This window comes from Lepus europaeus, chromosome 19, assembly GCF_033115175.1.
Source record: "Lepus europaeus isolate LE1 chromosome 19, mLepTim1.pri, whole genome shotgun sequence".
Classification (NCBI taxonomy): Eukaryota; Metazoa; Chordata; class Mammalia; order Lagomorpha; family Leporidae; genus Lepus; species Lepus europaeus.
The window spans coordinates 71613253-71633998 of NC_084845.1; the positions used below are offsets into that span (position 1 = coordinate 71613253).

The 20746-nt window shown below is 64.7% G+C and overlaps 2 protein-coding genes across 3 annotated transcripts in view; one reads left to right on the forward strand and one right to left on the reverse strand.

The window, feature by feature from the left end:
- Window positions 1-6502: 6502 nt before the first annotated feature.
- LOC133747759 (dapper homolog 3-like) lies at window positions 6503-14597 on the reverse strand. The gene is made up of 5 exons (XM_062176052.1): window positions 14427-14597; window positions 11460-12253; window positions 10675-10888; window positions 7727-8141; window positions 6503-7642 (listed from the first exon to the last, which is right to left on the reverse strand). The coding sequence occupies exons 1-5, from the start codon at window positions 14595-14597 to the stop codon at window positions 7248-7250; spliced, it is 1989 nt and encodes a 662-aa protein (XP_062032036.1). The 3' UTR covers window positions 6503-7247.
- The window catches only part of ZC3H18 (zinc finger CCCH-type containing 18), a 51715-nt gene continuing 42672 nt past the window's right edge, over window positions 11704-20746 (forward strand). For both annotated transcript variants that reach the window (XM_062177639.1, XM_062177640.1), the window contains exons 1-2: window positions 11704-11872; window positions 17816-18393. In XM_062177639.1, the coding sequence (XP_062033623.1) occupies window positions 17830-18393 (564 nt within the window). In that variant the 5' untranslated portion in view covers window positions 11704-11872; window positions 17816-17829. The remainder of the gene's footprint in view (window positions 11873-17815; window positions 18394-20746) is intronic.

A 20746-nucleotide genomic window follows, 5' to 3' on the forward strand; every position in this document is an offset into this window, starting at 1 on the left:
TGCCCCAGGTACTCTGGGAGACAGAAGTTTCCAGAAGGCCGTGGAACTAACTCCCTGGTGTTGGTGAGCCCAGGCTCATTTTGGTTCCTCATCACCGTTGTTGCGAAAAAGCTCAAAATCCCCCCCTCCTCCGTGGGCTGCTCCGAATGTCCCTGCGTGAGGTGCCGCGTCCACCCCAGCTCGCCCCACTGGGGCCAACACCCGCCCCTGCCTCCGGCACTGCTTGCCCTGAAGGCTCGGCCTCAAGTGGAGGCTGCATTAGAGGAAGGCGCAGTGCCCACAGTCGGCACCGACTGTATACAAACCGGACCCCAGGGCCTCCCGTGGCTGGCGCCCTGTCCCTTCCTGGGTGCAACCTTCAGACTCTGTCTGCCTCGGGCCATGGCCCTGACTGCACACCCACTTAGGAGCTGGTGAGAGCCCTCTGTCGCCCCACAGCCCTGCTCAGGCCTCCACGTCAGCCACCCGGTGGGGGCTGTGGCCCGTGGCCTGCGGCCTGAGCCCAGGCAGCTCTGTGGACCGCGAGTTCTGCCTCTGCTCAGCCCTCTGTGCCCATCCGGGGCTCGGGGGCAGCCCAGGCTCCGTCCATGCCTTTCTGAGGAGTCCCAGTGGACCCCTGAGGTGGGCCCTGTGCCTGCAGGGCGCCGGTGAGCAGGAACTGGCTCAGAGCAGAGCAGGCCCCTCCATGGGGTCCGGCGTCCCGAGCAGCATGCCCACGCCCGTCTCTTCTGAGGGGCTTCCTGTGGCGGGGGAACCACTGCGGCGGGGCCGTGCCCCGCATGGGAATTTTCACAGCCCCTCCCCCAGAAAGCCCAGCGCCATCTCAGTTTTGCGTTTTCACTGTGGAACGTGACTGATGGGGAGGGGGGACACCTGGGCCCCCTGGGCAGGTCGGGAAGGTGCCAGCAGAGGGGGTGTGCCGACGCCACGCACCCTGTGACCGAGTGGCGCATCGGCTCACTCCACTCAGCGTGACCGTGTCCGAGGCGCTCAGGTCCAGGCTGGACGAAGTCTTCTGGGTCACTTCCTGTTTGTGTCTGGGATGAGGCTGCCTAGCGATGTTGGCTCGGCTCGGCTCGGCGCTGTGGTTTTCAGGCTGTGGCTGAAGCCAGGACCACAAAGATATGTGGGTAGGGGGTTAGGCTCCTTGGGAGGGGAAGGGGTGCAAACAGGGACAGCTACACCCTGCAGGCTGTGGGCCCCAGGCGTCCAGCTAACACACCCTGCTGCTGCCTGGGGCCGCCTGGAATGACGGGGAAGCTCACCACGGAGGCCTGGGGAGTGGACACAGTCCCCTCCACGTCCCGGCGGCCACCGCAGCCCATGTCACTCAGCCCCAGCCTTCACCTGGATGCCCCCTGTGGGTTCCACCCCATGGACAGCGCCTGGTGCTGAAATCACCCCAACACTTCTGCCGTGCAGGGCAGCCAGGCCACCAGCTGAGGCCGGAGGGAGCGGAGCCAAGGGGTGTGGCTGTCGCCGCAGGAGTGGCTCTCCCAAGCCCTCCTCATGTGGAAGTGAAGGTGGCGGGTTTGCTGCAAGCCACGGGGCTCCGGCCACAACCAGCGAAGCCCACCGTGACAGCTGAGGTGTCCTGTGTCCCCCAACACCGGGCACCGTCTGCCCACGACCCACACAGCAAACCTGAGTGCAGGGCGCAGCTGCCCCAGGCTGGAGGGGAGACCACGGCCCTGTCCTGCTCTGGGCCCTCCCTCGATGCCACTCCCCTTGATGTCCCTGGTGGCTCCTTCTGTTTAGACAGGAAAGTGATGGCCACAGCAGCAGGACTGGCCCCCCTGCCCACAATGCAGAGGGGCTCCCGCCATTGGCCGGAGTTCCCGTGCCCCCAGCCCGCCCACAGCAGACCCCGTCTCAGGTTTGCTGCTGTCTCTGCCCCCCGGGTGCCCCGCCCCAGCAGCGACAGAGAAGCCCCTGATGGTGGTGCCAGGGTGTCCGGGCGGTGAGTGGGCGCCGGGCGGAGGCACTGCGCCAGCATAGCACGGCCAGGTCCTTGGCCATCCTGCCAGTCAAGCACATCGGGGTTCATAGTTCAGAGCTGTCCGGGGCACGGTGACAAGGCTGCCTCTTTTATTATTTTTTTCTTAGATTTTTATTTATTTATTTGAAAGTCTGAGTTACACGGAGAGAGGAGAGGTGGGGGGGGGGCTCTCCCATCTGATGGTTCACTCCCCAATTGGCTGCAACAGCCAGAGTTGCACCGATCCAAAGCCAGGAGCCAGGAGCCTCTTCCAGGTCTCCCACGCAGGTGCAGGAGCCCAAGGACTTGGGCCATCTTCTACTGCTTTCCCAGGCCACAGCAGAGAGCTGGATCAGAAGTGGAGCAGCTGGACTAGAACCGACACCCATATGGGATGCCGGCACTGCAGGCATCCACACCATAGCACCGGCCCCCAGGGCTGCCTCTTGTACACCCAGAAGCATCCCTCTGGGGCTCCCCGAGGGGTGGAGCTGCAGGTAGAGCTGTGCTATGTCAGTCACACGGCCACCAGCGGCAGCCCCGCAGCCGTGGGTCCTGGCCAGAAAACACTGCCGGCTGTATCTGATGTAAGCGCAGCGCCCCCGCTGTCCGGCCGCTGCCGACTTCATTCATCGCTGCTCTGAGCTCTGAGCTCCACCTGGGCTCTACAGCCGTGGTCTTCGCAGTCAGTGGAAGACTCGGACTGCGAGAGACCACGCCCAGTGTCCCTGGAGGAGACCAAGCGCCACAAGGAGGAGCTGCCTGAAGCTCCGTGTGCGCCGTGATCCACTTGAGAGCCAGACCTTACACTCTGACGGTTGCACTGCCCGCTGTGCAGGGCTGCAATGCCAATGTGGCAGCTGCCCAGTGACAGCCATCCTGTCCTGCCCAGGTCCCCTCCCTGGCCTGGGTCCTTTCAGGTCCCGTGGAAAGCTCTTCTGTGCCCAGCGGGCATCGGAGTCCTCCGGGGCCCGGGAAACACAGGGCTCGGAGGCACTGTCCTGCCTCTTGGGGGCAGGGCCTGGGGGCCCCCAGGTGCTGCTGCGGCTACCGCTCCAGGCACCCCTGAGCCCCCCACCGGCCACAAGCCGCCTCCCTCGGTGAGGCCAACTTGTCTGACAGGCAGTGAGCTGGGCTGCTTTCGCACACTTACCCGGCCATCGCCAGGCGGACGCCTGTGGCAGCTGGCGGTCGGTGGTGTGACCGGGGGCTGTCCCGGCCTGGCCGGGGATGTGCCTGCCTGTGACAGAGTGGCTGCTGCCAGCGGTGGCCGAGAGGCCGGGGATGAGTAACAGGTGCTTGTTTCTCTCCTCTACCAGCGGAGCCCGGAGACGCGTGGTCTGGACACAGCCTCACTCAGTCACAAAGGGCTTGGGGTTCGTGCGCTGACGCTGGGCTGGACCCCTGGGCCCGCGCCTGCTTCCCCGGCTGCACTCTGCCTACGACGGGGAGGCTGCCTCGGGAGCGGTGACAGCCGGGCCTGGGCCACCCAGAATCGCTGGGCAAACGTGCGCCTGTCCCCTCTGCAGGGGCGCGGCAGAACAGGAGCACTGAGGTCAGGGTGCTGCTGGCCCACAAGCCCCCCCGACACGTCTCCCTCCTCAGGGCCCCACCCCAGACGTCATGAACACTGGCAGCTCAGTGGCCAAGCCGCCCCGTCACACAAGCAGCAGGCCGGCCCCGAGGCCCTGGTCAGAGGGTGCTGAGCGCCGTGACCCAGACAATTAGGTGCGAGGCAGGCAAAGCGGGCACCATGCTCCAGGCGGCCAGGGGGTCCATGGGAGACCGGGCTGGGGAAACCCGGTGCAAACCGGCTCGGAGTGGGAGCTGGGGCGGCTTCTCCGTGTCTGTGGGCCTCAGGGAGCCGCTGGAGCAGGGAGACAAGTGACTGCCACTCAGCACGGGAGGGGAGGGGAGCGGGCAGTGGGGGAGACAGGGCAGGAGGCCAAGGACGAGGGGGTGACCCCTCCCCTCCCCCTCCCTCCTCCTCGCTACGCTGCACTCCCCATCTCTCCTGTCTCCTTTTTTCAAAAACAGAGACCGACCCCAGTGGCCTCAAAGCAGACTTGAGGGGCGCAGGAGCTGTCAGGAGGGGAGACTGAGGTGGCCGTGGGTGCTGGGATGCCAGGTGAAGGCGACAGCCAACCGAACCAAGTACAGAAACCTCTCCACCACCAGACCCGGCTCGGCCACCGCGAGGACAGACCCTTCACTGCACCCACAGATGCTCTCCAGAAAGCTGCACAGTCCCCCATGCCGGGGGTGGCCTTAGAACCTAGGCGAGCAGGTGGGGTGGCCCGAGGTGGCCTTAGAACCTGGGCGAGCAGGTGGGGTGGCCCGAGGTGGCCTTAGAACCTGGGCGAGCAGGTGGGGTGGCCCGAGGTGGCCTTGGAACCTGGGCGAGCAGGTGGGGTGGCCCGAGGTGGCCTTGGAACCTGGGCGAGCAGGTGGGGTGGCCCGAGGTGGCCTTAGAACCTAGGCGAGCAGGTGGGGTGGCCCGAGGTGGCCTTAGAACCTGGGCGAGCAGGTGGGGTGGCCCGAGGTGGCCTGAGAACCTGGGCGAGCAGGTGGGGTGGCCCGAGGTGGCCTTGGAACCTGGGCGAGCAGGTGGGGTGGCCCGAGGTGGCCTTGGAACCTGGGCGAGCAGGTGGGGTGGCCCGAGGTGGCCTTGGAACCTGGGCGAGCAGGTGGGGTGGCCCAAGGTGGCCTTGGAACCTGGGCGAGCAGGTGGGGTGGCCCGAGGTGGCCTTGGAACCTGGGCGAGCAGGTGGGGTGGCCCGAGGTGGCCTTGGAACCTGGGCGAGCAGGTGGGGTGGCCCGAGGTGGCCTTAGAACCTAGGCGAGCAGGTGGGGTGGCCCGAGGTGGCCTTAGAACCTGGGCGAGCAGGTGGGGTGGCCCGAGGTGGCCTTGGAACCTGGGCGAGCAGGTGGGGTGGCCCGAGGTGGCCTTGGAACCTGGGCGAGCAGGTGGGGTGGCCCGAGGTGGCCTTGGAACCTGGGCGAGCAGGTGGGGTGGCCCGAGGTGGCCTTGGAACCTGGGCGAGCAGGTGGGGTGGCCCGAGGTGGCCTTGGAACCTGGGCGAGCAGGTGGGGTGGCCCGAGGTGGCCTTGGAACCTGGGCGAGCAGGTGGGGTGGCCCGAGGTGGCCTTGGAACCTGGGCGAGCAGGTGGGGTGGCCCGAGGTGGCCTGAGAACCTGGGCGAGCAGGTGGGGTGGCCCGAGGTGGCCTGAGACCTGGGCGAGCAGGTGGGGTGGCCCGAGGTGGCCTGAGAACCTGGGCGAGCAGGTGGGGTGGCCCGAGGTGGCCTGAGAACCTGGGCGAGCAGGTGGGGTGGCCCGAGGTGGCCTGAGAACCTGGGCGAGCAGGTGGGGTGGCCCGAGGTGGCCTTGGAACCTGGGCGAGCAGGTGGGGTGGCCCGAGGTGGCCTTGGAACCTGGGCGAGCAGGTGGGGTGGCCCGAGGTGGCCTTGGAACCTGGGCGAGCAGGTGGGGTGGCCCGAGGTGGCCTTGGAACCTGGGCGAGCAGGTGGGGTGGCCCAAGGTGGCCTTGGAACCTGGGCGAGCAGGTGGGGTGGCCCGAGGTGGCCTTAGAACCTAGGCGAGCAGGTGGGGTGGCCCGAGGTGGCCTTAGAACCTGGGCGAGCAGGTGGGGTGGCCCGAGGTGGCCTTGGAACCTGGGCGAGCAGGTGGGGTGGCCCGAGGTGGCCTTGGAACCTGGGCGAGCAGGTGGGGTGGCCCGAGGTGGCCTTGGAACCTGGGCGAGCAGGTGGGGTGGCCCGAGGTGGCCTTGGAACCTGGGCGAGCAGGTGGGGTGGCCCGAGGTGGCCTTGGAACCTGGGCGAGCAGGTGGGGTGGCCCGAGGTGGCCTTGGAACCTGGGCGAGCAGGTGGGGTGGCCCGAGGTGGCCTTGGAACCTGGGCGAGCAGGTGGGGTGGCCCGAGGTGGCCTGAGAACCTGGGCGAGCAGGTGGGGTGGCCCGAGGTGGCCTGAGAACCTGGGCGAGCAGGTGGGGTGGCCCGAGGTGGCCTGAGAACCTGGGCGAGCAGGTGGGGTGGCCCGAGGTGGCCTGAGAACCTGGGCGAGCAGGTGGGGTGGCCCGAGGTGGCCTTGGAACCTGGGCGAGCAGGTGGGGTGGCCCGAGGAGGCCTTGGAACCTGGGCGAGCAGGTGGGGTGGCCCGAGGTGGCCTTGGAACCTGGGCGAGCAGGTGGGGTGGCCCGAGGTGGCCTTGGAACCTGGGCGAGCAGGTGGGGTGGCCCGAGGTGGCCTTGGAACCTGGGCGAGCAGGTGGGGTGGCCCGAGGTGGCCTTGGAACCTGGGCGAGCAGGTGGGGTGGCCCGAGGTGGCCTTGGAACCTGGGCGAGCAGGTGGGGTGGCCCGAGGTGGCCTTGGAACCTGGGCGAGCAGGTGGGGTGGGCCCGAGGTGGCCTTGGAACCTGGGCGAGCAGGTGGGCTGGCCCGAGGTGGCCTTGGAACCTGGGCGAGCAGGTGGGGTGGCCCGAGGTGGCCTTGGAACCTGGGCGAGCAGGTGGGGTGGCCCGAGGTGGCCTTGGAACCTGGGCGAGCAGGTGGGGTGGCCCGAGGTGGCCTGAGAACCTGGGCGAGCAGGTGGGGTGGCCCGAGGTGGTCCGAGGTGGCCCAGGTCCCTTACGATTGATGGGGCGCTGCCATGGCCGTCCTCTCACGAAACGTGAAGTAGCTGTCGCACAGCTGAGGTCCCCACGCAGGTCTGCGGACCGTCCTACGGGAAAGGGAGCAACTCGAGCTCGGGCCTTCCGGCCACACGAGCGTGGACGCTGCTGCTGTTCAGCGTGTGGACAGCACGGGGGACGCACTCCAGCAGGCACTGCACCCCCATCACCAGCTCCCGTGGACGCTGCCTCAGACCTCGGACCTCACCTGCACTTACGGGCTTCGGGCAGGGAGCCCAGGCCTGGCCGGGGCTGGAGGTGAGGAATGGCTGGACCTCACTGGATCTGTGCCAGCACGCCAACCCCTGGCCCACACCTGCAGGTAACCACCGGGTGCTCCTGGCAGGGTGTGCTCTAGTGTCTAAACACCGTGGCTGTGAAGTGACTTCGCCTCTGTGGTCGGCGTCGGTATTTTCAGAGTCCACATCAAGGGATGCTCTGGCCATCCACCTCTGGTTGCGGTCAGCAATCACCGTGGGGTTTAAGTGAGCAGCCGTGGGTAACCGGGTGTAACGGCCAGGACGCAGGCACCCCACTGCCCTTCGAGCCTGACAGCCTTCTTGAATCAGACGCCGCCAGTCACCTGTGTAGCCACGGAGACGGTGCCGGGACAAAGACCGTGAGAGCCAGATCACCAGAGCCTGGCCCCCCAGGGGCTCCCCTGAAGTTCAGCCAGACGGGGTCGGGAGCCCCTTCTTCCGTCGGGAAGAATCCACTCCGCCTCTTTGCGTGGCTGGGCCCCCCATTTATCTCGTTGCTTTTTCTGGCGTAGGAGGTCCCGTTGGGGATGGGGCTCCCGGGCTGAAGGAGCTGAGCTCTGGCACTCTGCACCACGGCCCGTTGGGGTGCAGGGGCGCATGCCCTGGGATGGGGCCTGTCGGGGTGCAGGGCGGGTGCCCTGGGACGTGACCACAGCACTCTCCCCAGGTAACAGGAGGCTGTCCAGGAGCCGGACAATTCTTCATGATCTAAATCTATTTTTTAAAAGATTGATTTACTTATTTGAAAGGCAGAGTTATAGAGAGAGACAGAGAACTTCCATCCGCTGGTTCACTCACCAGAAGGCCCAACAGCCAGGGCTGGACAGGCTGAGGCCAGGAGCCAGCTCCGGGTCTCCCATGGGGTGCAGGGCCCAAGGACCTGGGCCATCCTCCACTGCCTTCCCAGGCCACAGCAGAGAGCTGGACCGGAAGAGGAGCAGCCGGGATCGAGCAGGCGCTCACATGGGATGCCGGCACTGCAGGCGCCGGGGCCGGTACCCCTGCCATGGACTAGTCCAATCTCTCCGAAGGTGTGTGCAACTTCTGATGCACACTTCCGGTCAGCGTGGACTGACCCCTGCTTCCCTCTAAAGAACAGCAAAGTGGGGTCCGGGCTGACTGGCTCCTGGGTCTTCCTGCTCTGCCACTCCCAGAGCAGCTCCACGAAGCCCTGGGCCCTGCCGTCTTCCCCTCCGCGTGCTCGACGGCCCGTCTAGAAAACGCAGACACCCTTCCTCAGATGGCCGCCAGGCCAGCTCTGGCTTCTGCTGGAAGCTAAGATCGGGTCCGAGCTCCTCCTCCCAGCCACCCCGGCTGCACCGAGCCCCTCTGCCCGGGGCGCACCGTCCCATCCACAGGAGGGCTCCACAGCTCTGCAGCTCCACGACCTGTCCCCGTCGTCCTGTCTTCTGTGGTACGCCCTGGGCCTGGGGTCCCCGTCGTCCTGTCTTCTGTGGTACGCCCTGGGCCTGGGGTCCCCATCGTCCTCTGTCTTCTGTGGTATGCTCTGGGCCTGGGGCGCTTGCGAACTTTTTCTGTGCCCCAGGGCAGGCAGACCACACGCCTCCAGGCTGCCCTCTGGCGTGGGCCGGCTGGGTTGTTGTTGAGTCGCCGCACCGGCTTGGGGGTTACAGAGAGGTGAAAGGGTTTTCTAGCAGGGGTAAAGCCAAAGCGGAGCAGAAGGCAGGTCGGTCACTAACCCAGGCCCCTGGGGCTCGCCCCCTGCCAGCTCAGGACAGAAGGGCGTGGTGTGGAAGGCAGAGGCTCTGCCATGACCTAGGGCGCCCTGCCAGCCCCAGCACTTCCCGAGGGCTCTTGGCCGAGGGCAGGGGCTGCTGCCCAGGCCTCTGGCCATCAGGGTTCCCTTCCGCTGCAGACACAGGTTGGGGTGTGGTGGAGGCAGCAGTCGTTTCACTCTTGGGAGTCGGGGTAACAGAAGGTCTCCCCCACATCCTAAGAGGCTTATCCAGGGAAGGAGAGCCCTGTCCGGGCTGGGGGCCCCGGACAGCTGTGGGCACTGCCGTCTCCTCCCCCTCGGGGACTCCCCATTCGAAAGCAGCAAGCTCTCTGCTCTCTCGGGCCACGGCCAGGCCCAGAGGGCGCCTTGAGCCCCACACGAGGTGGGGGTATCTGGGGCCAGTGGATGCCTGTGCCGCACTGTTGCTGTCCATGAGACCCTGGACTGATCGCTACGTCCTGTCTCCTTCCCGAGCAGGCCAAACGGGGGTTAAAGGTGACACGGGGGCACGGAACCCTGGCTCCCAACACCTGGCACAGCCGGCCCCTGCCCTCCCTCCAAGTGGCATGGCACTCTGCTCTCTCGCTACTGGTTTCCTGGGGTTTGTAACTCAGTCCTAAGAGGAGGGACTGACGCCTCCCCTGATCATTCCCGCTGGCCCAGACTTTGGGGAGGGCTGGCTCTGTGCCGAGGCAGTCAGAGGCTAAGGGGGCCCGGAGCTGCCCGAGTTGGCTATCTCACTGGATCATCAAATACCCTCCGGTGAGCTTGTCCCAGCTCCTGGAGCCCCGAGGAGCCTCCCCAGATACTCTGGGTTTGATGCTGGACCGAAGCCTGGGAGGAGGCAGCTCGGCGAGATCGAAAGCCCGAGTCCCCCAGGAAGCGTGGGAGCCGTGGGGTCCCACTTCACACCTGGCTCTTTGTGGGGGCTGTGTAACAGGCAGGGCCCGGCTTCCCCAGCCCTCGTCCAGGTCCCAGGGGAACGCGCTGCTCTTTCCCGCCTGGGCGCCCCTTTGAAATGACCGGGTTTCTAGTTAGAGCAGCTGATTTCCTTTTCAAACTTGGGGTGGGGGGTCCCCCAGGCCAGGGCAGGTGGGTGGTGCCTGCTGTCTCTGTTAGAAGACTGTCCCGTAGTGGCTGGCCGAAGTTTTGCTTTTTGTTTTTCATCTTTCCACACACACTTCCTGTGCCTCTCTTAGTAAGAGCTCTAAGGCCTGGTCTTTTCCACTGTTTATCTCCTGTCACTTTTTAGCAACATGTGGCCATGGCAAAGTGGAGTTTTAGTTCCCTGACCTAAAGGGTGATCTAAATCTAAGCCAGAATATTTTCTCACTTGCTTTTTTTCTGATTTATGTATTTGAGAGGCAGAGTTACAGAGAGAGGTCTTCCATCCGCTGGTTCACTCCCCAGATGGCCGCAACAGCCAGATCTGGGCCCAGCGGCAGCCAGGAGCCAGGAGCTTCCTCCAGGTCTCCCACGCCGGCGCAGGACCCCAAAGACTCGGGCCGTCCTCCACTGCTCTCCCAGGCAAAGCAGGGAGCTGGATCGGGAGTGCAGCAGCCGGGACTGGGACCTGCCAGCGGCCCAGCTTAACCTACCACAGCAGCGACCACGGAAGCCGGCTGGACCCTGCCGGACGTTAAGGTCTTGGCCGTGTTTTAGGGAAGTTTTATTTGCCGCTCCTGTGCCGATGCATGGCCCGCTCTCGTCTGTGACTGCGATTCCTGGCACGGACACACGCTCAATCCAGGCACGGATTTGGGCCCAGAAATTGGTCTACTTGGTCGGCTACCCCAGGGGGCCCTCCAAGAGGCCCTTTAATTTTCTCCTGAGCTCAGAAGTAGTCAAAGGAGCATTACCCAACCCAGTACCCACCCCCGGAAACGCAGCAGGGGAGCACTCTCTGGCCTCACTCTGGGCGGCAGGTGCCGGACACCCCTAACGCTGCGGCAGCTCGGAGGGCATCGTCACTCACGCCGGATTGGCAGCTGCCAGACCCAGTCCTCACCGGCTGCGGCTCGTCGTCGGGCCGACTCCCGGGGGCGTCTCGCGTTTCTGTCGGACCCGCGTCGCCGGGCTGCTGGGCGTGGTCAGCGACCCGGCCCGGAGGCCAGAGCGCCTCTGCACGCCAGTTCCTTCCAGCCGCCTCCGGGACGTGCCGACCACCCGGGACCGCGTCACACGACGGCGTCCTGGCCCAGGCCAGGGCCCAGCCCGCGCGGCTGGGATTTCAGTCCCGGGAAGACCCCGATCCGAGGCAGCCGCAGGGCAGACCCGCGCCTCCCGGCGAGGCGGCGGCTCGGCGCGCACCCGAGGGCGGGGATCCTGGACCTACACCGGGGCCGCGCGGTGTAGCCGGCGGGGACCCTGGAGACCCGCCAGCGGGCCGATCCCTTTTATGCCGGCGCGGTGGCCACGCCCCCTCGTCCTGATTGGCGGAGGCACAAGCCCACCCCGCTGCTCATAGGCTCAGTCGGGTGGGGGCGTGGCAAACCTAGCAGGCGACGTGGCGGAGGGAGACAGGAAAACTGGCAGAAACTGGCCAACTCCATCATCGTGGGGGCCCTGGAAAGTCTCGGGCCAGGGGCAAGGCCCGCCGCCGCCCCCTCTGAGGAAAACCCGATTCGCCTCACGAGCCCCCGCCGCCCCGCGGGACGCCCGGAGGGAGGGTGGCTCCCGGTGGCTGCGCGCGCTCGGGAGGCCGGGGCCGGGAACTCCTTCCGCCGTTCACATAAAAAAGAGCTTTAAGCTTCGTGACGAACCTCCAGCACGCCTCGAGCCGCACCCACTCACCGCACCCGGCGCCCCTGCGGGAACGGGCGGCGCGGGCAGTCCCCGCGCGGGCGCCGGCGGGCAGCGCGGGCCCGGGCCCGCCCCCGGAGGGGCGGGGCGCCAGGCCGCGCCTGCGCCGTGGGCGGCTCGGCGGGAGCGCGCCGCGCGGGGCCGCGCCGAGGCGCCCGCGTCGAGGCCGGAAGGAAGCGGCGGGGGGCGGGGCCAGGGAGGGAAGCCCGCCGGCCGGCCGGACGGCGGTCGCGGCCCGATGACGTCGCACAATGGCCGTGCTCCGCGGGTAGTGGAGCCCGTTTGTTCCGCCCGCGCCGCCCCGAAAGCCGGAGCCTGTGGGAAGCGGAAGGGCCAAGGAGCGTCTTCTCCGCGCCGCCCCGACTCCAGCGGCGCCGTGGCCTCCTCCCCGCCCTCGCGCTGAGGTGAGCGGCCGGCGGGCGGCGGGCAGGCCGCGGCGGCGGGAGCGAGGCCCGGGGCCCGGCGGTGCGCAGCCGCGGCCGCGGCGTGGCTCTCGGGCCGGGAAGTGGGTGCCGGGGCGGCGCGGGCCGGGCCGCGGTGTGCGTTTCGCCGAAGCTGTCATTTCTCTTCCGGGCCACTCGCGCGGCACATGTTTGCGGCGCGAGGCGCGCGCGGGCCCGCCCGGAGTGGCCGGCGCGGCTCGGCCGCGGGCGCTCGGAGAACTTGGAGCCCGTGGAGCTCGGGCCCGCGGCTCCGGGGCCCCGGGGAGGCTGGCGCTGGGGGGACCTGCGGCCGTGCCCTCGCGGAGCCGGCTCCTCCGCCAGGGCCGTCGGCCTCCGGACCCGCTGGGACAGACGGAGAGTTGGCTTCGCGAGTGCGGGGGTCCCGTTGGGGTGCGGGACTCTGATCCCTCGCTTTCCCGGTGCCGAGGTCCGCGTTCGCAGAGGTCGGCCGGGACCTGGCTGATTCCCGCCCCCCGGCCCCGGTAGAGGCGGCTCGCAGTCTGCCCTGGCGCCCCACGCTGCAGAGAAGGCTGCGTGGGTTCTCCCCAGAGCAGACGGGCGCGCTGTGGCCCTGCCCCGGGCAGCAGGCCGGAGTCGGTGGCCCTGGCGTCCGTCACCGGCCCCCGTCCGGTAGGCCCCGTGCCTGTGTGGGGTCGTCGGTCAGAACGCGAGGCAGAGGTTCAGATGGGGCGGCTCCGTTCAGGGCTCGGCCCGGCTGTCCTCGGTCGCCAGAGCCCGCTGGACCTGTGCGGTGGTAACTGCGGCCGCCCGAGCAGGGCAGGCTCGCTCCGGCCAGGCCGTGGACCGGTGCCCTGCAGCTTCTGACTTAGAGGGAGGAAGACCCCCCCCCCCCCCCAGGCCCCGGAGCGCGGGTGAGGAGGAAGGTGCTGTCCACGCGCGGGCACTTCCCGGCCCTTCCCGCTGCTCGGGTGTCTGCGGAGGCCGGCTCGCTGCCCTGGAGCAGAGGACTAGAGCGTGCAGGGCCTGCTGGGAGACCGCCGGTGCTCACACCTCACAGGCCGTGGGCGTGGGGCACGCGCTCGGGTATCCGCCACGCCGCGTTCTCTAAAACAGGACGCTGCTGCCCAGAGACAAGGACCAGGGACTCGCGCCATCTCCCGTCGCCAGCAAGGTGTGGCGTGGGCTGCTCCTGGTGGCGGTTGGCTGGCCTGAGCCTCTCTCTGCTTCCGCAGCACAGTCCCAGGAGGGTCCGTGGAGAAGACCCTATGGCCTCTCCCTGGGCAGCCGGTCGGGCCTCCTTGGGGGCCATGTGGCAAGGGCGCCGAGCGCCCACAGAGCCCCTTTCTGTCTGACAGGTGTCCCGGTCTGGACGGTGAGCCCAGGGAACACAGAAGTGGGTCTTGGCCCTGCCCGTGCCCTGTGGGGTGAGGGTCTCCCGGCAGCCTTTGCACACGGGAGCCGCAGTGCAGCGCAGGGGCACGGACAGGTCAGGGAGCAGAGCTCTGCGTACCCAGGCAAGACTTGTTAGTCTGGGGAGTCCTGCTCCCCTCGGACGGGTCCCCGGGGGGCTGCGTGGCAGAGCTGGGCTGCCTCGGATAACGACAGGTGCCTGGGTCTGTTCACGGCCTCACGCAGGAGTCGGGCAGAGCCGTCTGTGCCCGGGACGCTTTGGTAACGCCCAGCGTGCCGTCCCCTTGGGGGTGACTCAAGCAGCGCTTCCTGTGGTCTCAGCGCGGATAACTTCCTGGGTTTTCTTGACTGGACTCGTGTTGCTTTGACAAGTGTTTGAACGTGAGACAAGTCTAGAATGCCAGACTGATGTCGTGTGTTGGCGGTCCGTGAGGTTGTCACTGTGGTCTGCAGGTCAGCGCGCGTCACGTGTGTGGCGACGTGTCAGAGGCTGCACGGGGGACACCGATGGGTCAGCGCAGAGCTGTGAGGGCACAGAAGAAGAACACGTCTGTGCTGGGCTCCGCAGACCACTCTAGAGCTGGGACCTACTGTGCTGTCAAAACGGTGGTTACAAGCAGGGGGAGGGGCTGCGCTGTGGCGTAGCGGTAAAGCTGCTGCCTGCAGTGCCACCGGCAGTGCTGGCGTCCCATATGGGCGCCGGTTCCAGTCCTCCTCCTCCGATCCAGCTCTCTGCTTTGGCTGGAAAAGCAGTGGAGGATGGCCCAAGTGCTTGGGTCCCTGCACCCGCGTGGGAGACCTGGAAGAAGCTCCTGGCTCCTGGCTTCGGATCGGCACAGCTCCGGCCGTTGTGGCCAATTGGGGAGTGAACCAGCGGATGGAAGACCTCTCCTCTCCCTGCTTCTCCTCTCTCTGTGTAACTCTGCCTTTCAAATAAGTAAATCTTTAAAAAGAAGAAGTGGGGGAGAGGAGCTCAGTTCCCTTGCGGGAGCAGTAGCTCCTTCCATCGTAGTGGGGGGTGCTGCGCCCAACAGGCAACCAGAGAGGTCTGATCTTGCACGGCCGCGGGCCTCGGGTTCCCCATCTGGGACGGGGAGCAGCACTGGTCAGGAAGGCTGTGTGCAGGGACAGTGGCCGGCCTGACTGTGATCTCCGGCACGTCCTGGCCCTTGGCTTCGTCACAGAAATCGCTTTGGTGATGCAGTCTTGCGTTGGATGCTGGGATATTTGTCCAGTGAAGCCGTCGCTGAGTTGCTCCTGGGCGCTTGGACTCGGGAGTAGCAGAGGTACGGTTTTTATAGCTGGAGGGCGTCATCTGCTCATGGTCTCTGCCTCGTTGAGTTGTTGTAACAACCTCAGTGTCCACTGCCTTCGCTACTTGGAAGAGGAAGGCTGGGTTACCCTAGACCTGACCGCCCCAGTCCCGCTGCCGATAGTGCCCCAGGCGGCCCCGTGGAGAGCAGTGCTGTTTGGTGTCTGAGGTGGGGCTCTCTTTCTCAGCTTAGGAATTCAGTTTGCCAGACTGTGAGAGGTGGATGCTCGTAGCTGTCGCAGTGGAGGACGAAGTGCGCACAGTCCACCTGGGCCCCGGACAGGAGCCGGCCGGCCGCAGGGCAGCGTGTGGCAGGGCGGGCGGCGTTCTGCGGAGCGTGGGTTATTTTAAGTTCATTTGAGGGGACTTTTTCTTAAAATCTACTAAAGTGTTAGTATTTCTGTATTTAAGATTTATTTACTTGAAAGGCCGAGTTATGGGAGGAGGGAAAGACAGAGAGAAAGGGATCTTCATCTGCTGGTTCACTCCACAAATGGCTGCATCGGTCAGGGCTGGGCCAGGCCAAAGCCAGGAGCGTCTTCCAGGTCTCCCATGTGGGTTCAGGGGCCTAAGCACCTGGGCCATCTTCCACTGCTTTCCATGCACATTAGCAGGGAGCTGGATCAGAAGTGGAGCAGCTGGGACTTGAACCAGTGCCCCTATGGGATGCCAGCGTTGTAGGCTGCTGCTTTACCTGCTGCACCACAGCACTGGCCTTGGGGCATTTTGGGGTTTTTTTGGGGGGGAGTTAAGATTTATTTTTTTATTTGAAAGGCAGAGTTACAGAGAGAGGAGGAGAGACAGAGGTCTTCCATCCACTGGTTCACTCCACAAATGGCTGCAATGGCTGGAGCTGTGCCAATCTGGAGCCAAGAGCTTCTTCGGGTCTCCCATGTGGGTGCAGGGGCCCAAGCAGTTGGGCCATCTTCTGCTTTCCCAGGCCACAGCAGAGAGCTGGGTTGGAAGTGCAGCAGCCGGGACTTGAACTGGTGCCCATATGAGATGCCAACACTGCGGGCGGCGGGTTTACACGCTACGCCACAGTGCTGGCCCCCAGACGTTTTGTTTTGTTTTGTTTTGTTTTGTTTTGTTTTGTTTTGTGTAACAGTGGATTGATAAGAGAGAGGACTTTGCAGGGTCACCATTGGCCGGACGGTGTGAGTTGGAGCTCGCGAGGTCACAGGCCCTGGTGCCGGCAGCCAGCTTTCTGCTGGTACCAGGTGCTGTGCCCTTCTGTGGAGGAGATGCTGGAATAGTGCAGTGTCGCAGCAGGTGCGCGGAGAGGGGCCGGCATCTCGGGTGCTTCACCAGGACCCGTGGCTGCAGAGCAGGCCGCCAGCACCCCCTTTCCAGTTTTGAGCGGTGGGCATGCCCACCTCGCCCTCGCCCCGCCTGGGGCTGCAGGAACACTCCCAGAAGCTGTCGGGTGACCTCCTCAATTCTCATTTTCAGCAGAATACGCCATTTTCATGATGATTTTTAAGTAATTCTTCCCAGTAATCCTCCCCAAGCAGGCGTTTGGCACAGCAGTTAAGACACTGCTTGGGGGGCCAGCGCTGTGCTTGTCAGGTAAAGAAGTGCCTGCAGTGCCAGCTTCCCACAAGGGCTCCAGTTCCAACCCAGCTCCCTGCTGTGGCCTGGGAAAGCTGTGGAGGATGGCCCAAGTCTTTGGGCCCCTGCACCCATGTGGGAGACCCGGAAGAAGCTCCTGGCTCCTGGCTTCAGCTTGGCCCAGCCTCGGCCACTTAGGGAGTGAACCAGCAAATGGAAGATCTGCTTCTCTCTCTGTAACTCTGCTTTCAAATAAATAAATAAATAAATCTTTTTCTTTTAAAGATACTGCTTGAAACTGCTGGCTCCTGGACCAGAGTGCCCTCACTGGGGCCCCGGCCCCACGTCCACTCCAGCCCCGGCTGAGGCTCTCTGGGAGGAGAGGTGGTCACTCCTGCACGTGGGTCCCAGCCACATGCATGGGAGACCTGGGCAGCTCTTAGCTCCTGGCATTGGACAGCCTGGGCTGCTGTGGACACTCGGACTGAACCAGCAGATGGAAAATCTTTCTCTGTATCTCTTTGCCTTTCAAATAAAATGAAAGTAAATAATAAGTAAAAGATTCTAAATATTTTTAAAAATGGTTGTCCCTCTGCATAGTGCAGTTAGAAGACAGAAATGAGTCGTGTGGGTGACTGCTTTCGCGTGGCCTCTGAGGGGCCGGTTGGTTTGTGAGTTGGCATTATTGCTCACCTTCTGAAGTGCACGGGAAGTGTTCGGTCCTCACGTGTACCTCGTGTTGTGATTTCCATGAACAGCAATGAAAGCTCTTAATTAGGTTCAGACACTGCGTGTCTAGACAGCCTGTTCTCTTAGGTGTGTTTATCACCAGCACAGATGAACACATGACGCGTGTAAACTTTGCGAGAAGCTTGTGTGTGAAACTGTGTGTGTGTGTGTGGCCTGCAGCCTCTAAACTCAGGGTCGTCTTGGGATGACTGAACCGTCCAGGATCGCGCTGGGATCCAGGCAGGTTTCAAACAGCCTTGCGGAACGAAGCCGGCGAGTGTGAGGCCGGCACTGTTCCTGTTACCCCAGACCCCCGGCGGAGGGCAGGGCTTGCGTATAGACCATTTGGTGGCGGGGTCCTCACCCCACGTGTACCGCCTAAGAGTGCAGATACTGAGCGCGGAAACAGGAAACCTCACTTTATCACTAGATCTGGATGTGGAATCGGAGTGACTGTGGGTCTCTGTGAGCCTGGACTTGTATCTGGAGAGCACTCCGCAGCCAGTACCGCGTGGAGCAGCGCACGCCCCTGCCGAGAGTGGCTGCAGTGGGGCGCCAACCTGCCGTGTGGTCGCTGTCTGTACTGGACACCGTCGAGGGAAAGGGCGCGGTCCCGGAGGGGCTGCGCGGCCAGGTCCCTCAGGCTGACTGCAGAACAGCGCTTCCAGCTGTTCCGTGACGCAGGCCCATGCGCCGGCTTTACTGTCCCCTGCAGTCCGCACCTCACTGCCCACGTTGGGCTAACCTGCAGGCATGACACCACAGGAGGAAGGGAAGGGGCCAGCCAGCCACGATGGCTGAAACCACGGGACTGCGAAGGCACTGCCCCGCGGGGTGGCGTGCCGACGCTGGTGCAGTCCTGCTGCCCCTCTAGGTCAGGAGTCGGGACAGGGGTTACTGTCCACTGGCTAACTGCTGTGACATGTGTTCTTGTCTTGCAGAACTGTGGGTCCCGATGGATGTGGCCGAGAGCCCTGAACGGGGTCCTCACTCTCCCGAGGAAGAGGAGCAGCAGGGGCTCTCGGACGACGACATTCTGAGGGAGAGCGGGTCCGATCAGGATTTGGATGGGGCTGGGCGCAGGGCCTCTGACTTGGAGGACGAGGAAGGGGCAGCCAGGGCGCCAGGCCAGGAGGAAGAGGACCCCTCTGATGAGGAGGACCGAGCGAGTGAGGCCAATGTGTTGAGCAGGGGCCCCGTGCACTCACCGTGCGAGGAGGGGGACGATGGGGACGAAGAGCCGACCAGTGACCTCAGGGACGAAGCCTCCTCGGTCACCAGGGAGCTGGACGAGCATGAGCTGGACTATGACGAGGAGGTCCCTGAGGAGCCGGCCCCTGCCCTGCAGGAGGAGGAAACCGAGAAGGCTGCGGCGGAGGAGGAGGAAAAGGGCGATGGTGCTCCCGGGGGGGCGGAGACACCTGGGGCCCCCAGCGTGGGCGACAAGGACGCCCTGGAGGCCGCCAAGGAGAAGAAGAAAGAGGACGACGACGGGGAGATCGACGACGGGGAGATCGACGTGAGTGTGCGGGCAGGGGAGGGAGGACCACGCGGGGGTTGCTCTGGGCCCGCCTGGGCCCGGGTCAGGAAGTCAGGAAGCAGAGGAGGCGCGGCAGGCTCCCCTCCCTCGCCTGTGCTCCCGTCCTTGGCCCCAGTGTTTTTAGGGTCTGGAGTTTTTTTCCTTGTCTTCCTTAGTTCATATTTGAGTGAGCACTGAACTGGAGCCCTCATGAATTTTGGCTCTTATTTGGTTCTTGAGATAAAGAAGAACCAGATTCTTCTAGATTTGTTGATTGTGGGCGTCTTTAGCTCTCCCCCATGGCCTGTCGTCTGTCCTCTGGGGGGGGGGGTGCCAGTGGGACCCAGGCTTCTCAGGATGCGTCTGGACTTTGCCGTGCCTGTGGGCCTCTGGCTCTCAGGTCGAGGAGGTGGCCCCGTGTGTGATCCTGGCCGTGGGTAGGGCGGGCTATGTTGGCAGCTGGTTCTGCGGGGAGAGCTTTGAGGGGCTTTGGGAAACAGCTTGAGTGTGCGGCACGGTGCTTTGCAGAGGAGTTGAGGGCAGCGGGCTGAAGGGTGCTGGGTTTCTGTTTCCGTGCTTGGTGGGTGGGGTCTGTGCTCCTGTGCGTTGTTGGAGCAGAGGACGTGGGGGGAGTTTCCACAGAAGGGGGGTGCAGTGGCAAGCTGGGTGCTCACCGCAGGTTCACCCTGAGCACCGTCCCTCTCGTAGACTGTGCACTTCACACATCTGCTCCGTCTGCTGTGACGGACGCTGGCCGTGGCTGTGCTGGTGTTGCTGTCTCCCCACGCTTCCCCAGAGCAGGCGTCCACGCGGTGTGAGCACACTCAGGAGCCAGGTTCAGGAGGCGTCTCACCAGGCTACTGGCCGGACTTCGGACGAATGTCCTTCTGCTGGCCATCTGGGCCACCCTCTGCCTTGGGACAGGAGGTGACACTGTGAGACAGCCTTGTCGGTCTGGGCAAAGATAAAGCTGTTGGGTTGCAGTTAGATGAGTTTGGTTTGTTGGGGTTCTGGAGAAAAAGCCCCCGTGTCCCTGCTCAGGGCCCCTGGGGTGCTGGGCACCCTGCTCCAGTTAAGACGACTGACCGCAGACCTGGCTTCAGCTGTTCACCGAGGCCTGGAGCGGACTCCTCCGATGGGGCTCCCTGGGCTGTGGTGTGGGCACTGGGGGCAGGCTCGAGCCCACCGGCACAGGACAGCACCCTTGGTCTTGTTTTGCTGGTTCCCCCAGAACCTTGCCGCTTAGGTCCTGCAGCGTGTGCTGTGCTGTGCGTGGCAGCCCCTTGTCAGCTGCTGTGGAGACCCCAGCCCAGCTTCTTCAGCAGCAGGGAGGCCGTTTGCTTCCCTCTCAGGCTGTGTCTTGACATGCGGGCCCTGCTGGGGGTGGGCCGCTGTGCGCTGGGCTGCCTGGAACCTGCAGGGCAACAGGACGGACCAGAGCTTGTCCCTGATGTCCAAACGGCCAGCTGTTTTCCCAGAGCTCCTTGGAGTCCCGATGCCCCCATCCTGTCAGCCTCACTGTTACCCCCTCTGCAGACTCGCTGCCCGCCTCCTTAGCACCTTTGTTGTGTGCACTTGGCTCCCAGCAGACAGGCTTGCATGTGTGCGTGCGTGTGTGCGTGCATGTGTGTGTGTGGCTGTTGCCTGCCCACAGCCCTGGGGCTGGCGTGTTGCAGGCAGGGTCCCTCAGTACTATGTGTGCATAGATGCACCCCACTTGCCTTGGGACAGTTAAAGGTGACCACTGTGAAGTGAGAGCTGCCATGGCCGGGGCCTTCCCTGGAGTGCTCTGAGCGTGAGGGACCCAGCAGGAGTGTGGTGCTGGTGCTGGTGCTGGTGCTGGCTTCTCCTGCTCCCAGCCCTGTTCTTAGCCTGGGGTCTGCAGGTCTCCCCCAGGCTCACACCCTGTGCGTTCTCTTCTCAGCGGCCCTGTTGGCGTTCCCACACGGGCTCTGCTTTGCTGGGCGAGCCTGTGGAGAAATCACACCACTGGACACAGGCTCTCAGAAAGGCGGTGTAAGGCCCTTAGCAGGTTTGGTTCTCCAGAGTCTCACTGGTCAGTGGAACAGCGCAGGCTCCTCCCGACCTGCTGCCGCCTGTGTCCTTCCCTGGCCATCCTGGCTCTCTGATGGCCAGGAACCCCTGGGTGGAAGAATCTAGAAAGCCTTTGGAGTTTCAGCTTCAGTGGCTCCTTCCTCTAGGTCACGGGGACAGATGAACTGGGTGTGAACTACAGTCCCCTGCACCAGGGCATCAGTTTGTACCAGAAGCCCTGAGATACTGCCTGTCAGACGTCGAGTGCTCAGTGCAGCCATGCCCGCACTGAAGCCCAGGAGGCAGCTGCTTGCACCAT